This window comes from Triticum urartu, chromosome 1, assembly GCF_003073215.2.
Source record: "Triticum urartu cultivar G1812 chromosome 1, Tu2.1, whole genome shotgun sequence".
NCBI lineage: Eukaryota > Viridiplantae > Streptophyta > Magnoliopsida > Poales > Poaceae > Triticum > Triticum urartu.
This window is the reverse complement of record NC_053022.1, coordinates 509,545,090-509,548,474: the sequence shown is the minus strand read 5'-3', so window position 1 is coordinate 509,548,474 and position 3,385 is coordinate 509,545,090. Positions and strand designations below refer to the sequence as shown.

General features: G+C 49.5%; 1 protein-coding gene across 1 annotated transcript; it reads right to left on the bottom strand.

Annotated features, from left to right (window-relative positions):
* Positions 1 to 1,047: 1,047 nt before the first annotated feature.
* Positions 1,048 to 2,491, bottom strand: LOC125536991 (peroxidase 1-like). Its single transcript, XM_048700278.1, has 3 exons — positions 2,193 to 2,491; positions 1,931 to 2,116; positions 1,048 to 1,839 (listed from the first exon to the last, which is right to left on the bottom strand). The coding sequence occupies exons 1-3, from the start codon at positions 2,400 to 2,402 to the stop codon at positions 1,252 to 1,254; spliced, it is 984 nt and encodes a 327-aa protein (XP_048556235.1). The 5' UTR covers positions 2,403 to 2,491; the 3' UTR covers positions 1,048 to 1,251.
* Positions 2,492 to 3,385: the final 894 nt, after the last annotated feature.

The following is a 3,385-nucleotide window of genomic DNA, read 5'->3' as shown; positions in this document are numbered from 1 at the left end:
CCATCGTTGGAGGGTGTTTGTCTCCGGCGAATCTCATGGGATTCGGTCGACGTTTGTCTTCGGTGGATCCACATGGATCAGGTCTTTGTTCGTCAGTGGTCATTGGTCCATTGGTTAGATTTTTCCAATCTACGCATCTTTTCATCGGCGGCGGTTGCTGTTCAAGTGCATTAGTCTAGTAAGGATTAGCACGATGACTTCCTGACTGTCTACTGCAACAATAATTGCCCGACCCCGGTGAGTAAGGGGCAATGACGGCGGCATGCCTTCGGTTAGCTACAGTGCTTGTAGTCATTGCTAGATGGTCAATAGATCTGGATGTAATATTTACTTATGTGGTTTTTTAGACTATCTTGATAGCTGATGAATAGGTCGAAAGCTTTTCCTGTAAAAAAAAAAGAAGTGATATATATTGTTGGTCCAGAAGACACGGTGCTAGAGCCACCGGGATTAGTTCACGGGGTTGGGGTTTACATACTAATTAAATAGGACTGGATATTGGGGGAGGTTGGGCCCCACCCCACCTGAAATTGGGCGGGGGGAAGCCGGTCACAAATCCGCGTGTCTAGGATTATCGCTTCAGTAATGCTTCAAGGTGCTGTTTGACTTCAACTATATGACTCTTCTATGACTTTTACGACTTTTTATTATCTTCACATGTATGCATAAACACGTACATGTAGATAAAAATCATGGAATATGTGTGAAAAATGTTTTTCTACCTTGGATCCATCGTTCTTCGTGCTTGTGCACTCGGTTTTCACTGATACACAATGGAACACAAAGATACACTTCGTAACGAGAAGAGACTAAATGCACGCCAACACTCAAAAAATTGGTAAGGCCGCGGTTGATAGCTGCTATCCAACCAGCCCCAAAAGCAACTAAATTAAAATAGTCTAATATAATTCGTCTTTTTACTAGTACATATGAAACATTATGATGCTCTAAGATAATAAAACAAAAAACACAACAAAACTTTATTTATGTAACAACCTAAAATAAAACAAGACAACTTAGACAGAACTAGTAAGCGTGACATGAATCTCCAGATGACAACGCACAACACGTCAGATGTGGCAATTTCAAAGTGTTTGTCGTGTGTACAAGAAAATCACATGGTTGTAACGAAACAATAGATTAATGAAAGAAAAAGATTTGGGAGACGAAGGAGCTATAACAATCTTACAGTAATTTACAGAGAAAAAAGGATGTTCACGAATCAAAACAGCCTTGTACTTCGTCGGTGGTTTAATGGTTAACCACGCTGCACTTCTTCCTGATCTCGCCCTGGCTGCCGGTGAGAGGATTGGCATTGCCCATCTTGATCATGGAGGCGGCGAAGTCAGCGAAGAACTCGTCCTTGAAGGCGCCGGTGGCATGGCGCTGGACGTAGGCGCGGGTGAAGGGGTCGGTGAGGAGGGCGCCGTCAGAGTGGAAGAGGCCCCTCCGCTTGCTCACCAGCTTGAAGTAGTCGGTGTCGAAGGTCTTGAAGCTGCCGGGGTCCATCTCCACGAGGGTGGTGTTGTCGTTGAGGCTGGCACACTTGCTCTTTAGCCGCATCATGTACTGCGGCTCCAGCGAGGGGTCGATATCGCTGGGGTTCTCCATGCCGGTGAAGTTGTAGAGCCGGTCAGAGAAGGAGAAGCAGTGCGACGTCCCGATGGTGTGCCCGGCGGACAAGACGACAAGGTCCTTTGCGTCGAGGTTCACGGCGGCGAAGAGCTGGGTGAGCACGGTGAAGTTGGAGGTCGGGGGTGGCAGAGCGTCGGTCTCGTTGGAAATGGACACGCTGCCGTCTCGCCGGCCCAGAGGAACTGTCCAGAATGGACCCTTGCTCTGGAGAAACCATGATCGAGCAGCATTAGAATTTGGCTTCCACACGTACCGTGTCATTTGAAAAATGGCATAGTAGGAGTCCTCTCCTCCCCAGCCATACTGCGTCCCTGGCAATGAGGGCGAGGATGTCGGCGCAGGAGACGGTGTCGGGGCAGGCCTTCTCCACCGCGGCCTTCACCCTCTCGACAAAGCCGAAGCCTCGCAGCGTCTGGTTCGGCTGCGCGTCCTTCTCCGCCGTCTTGTTGGCCGAGTCTAGCAGAACCGAGCCGTCGCACCCCTGCATATTCACGGTGGTCAGGCCATAGCGCACAACGGGGTACGGGCAGATACTGATGCATGCAAATGCAGCATACCCTGACGAAGCAGTCGTGGAAGTGCATCCGGAGGAGCGGCCCGGCGAGGCTGGGCGCCAGTGACAGCGCCCTCACCATCTCCTTCCTCACGACGTCCTCCACGCTGGGGCACGACTCGCTGTAGAACTTGTCGTGCAGCTGCGCCCGCGCGCACGTCGCCGCCACCGCCGCGAGCAGCAGCGCCACCATCGTCGCACCCCTACACGCCATCTTCTCGCCAAGAAGCTTGTTTCTTGCTTGGCTATGCAAGAAACGACGATGGCTAGGTGGCGAGTTGATCAGGAGAAGCTTGAGCTGCTGCTGCTGATGGACTGGCGCCGGGGAAATATATAGCACCGGAGTGTCCCCACGCCTGCATGTGGTGGGCTGTCCTCCGGAGCAGCAGGTTAAATTCGTATGGTTTAATGAGTTGTTCCTTGTTCCTTGTTTGCACTCTCCGGAATCTTTGCCGTGGCAGGTACACCGGCGGCCACCGTACGTATAATGGAGGCGGACGGACAGCCAAACGAAGCACGTCATTAGATGAATTCGCTAATTTTCTCTAGACACCAATTTCTACTCACTAACTTACTAGTCCCTCGGTCTCAAAATAGATGACCCAACTTTGTAAAATAGATGACCCAAGTTGAGTCATCTATTTTGGAACGGAGAGAGTAATTAATAATCACGGAGCAAACTGCAGTGCCAAGTTGTAATCAACAAAGGCTACGTGCAATGAGTGAATGCCACCACCTACTGGTAGTTTGAAGACATGGAAATCTCATGATCTGTACATTTGTACCGTCGCCACATGATATCTGGAATACATATCACTACTGGAATTTCCAAGTTTTCCGAGTGCCAGAAAAACTTGGCGAAAGCCGTTTCCCACTCGGCAGAGACTTTGCCGAGTGTAGTTCTCGGCTAATTGTACTCGACCCGAACATCATAGCCAATGCCACAAACATCACACAAACAAAAGGATCATAACAAATCACAAGTTTTTCATAAGACTATCACACTACTGGAATTTCTACATACCCCGAGTGCTTGGCTCTTCACCAAGGGCCAAACCATAGGCACTCGACAAAGAGATATACGCCAAGAGTAGTAACCGGTAAAGACAAGAACACGACAACGAGATGTTGTTGCCGAGCATAAGACACAACGAAGAATGTACAATCAACAATCACCACAGACCACCTAGAGCATCA

Coding starts and splice junctions, on each gene's coding strand:
- LOC125536991 (XM_048700278.1), bottom strand. CDS start 2,402: ATGGCGTGTAGGGGTGCGACGATGGTGGCGCTGCTGCTCGCGGCGGTG. Junction 2,117..2,192: donor TCCACGACTGCTTCGTCAGG/GTATGCTGCATT, acceptor GTGAATATGCAG/GGGTGCGACGGCTCGGTTCT. Junction 1,840..1,930: donor CCAGGGACGCAGTATGGCTG/GGGAGGAGAGGA, acceptor TGGTTTCTCCAG/AGCAAGGGTCCATTCTGGAC.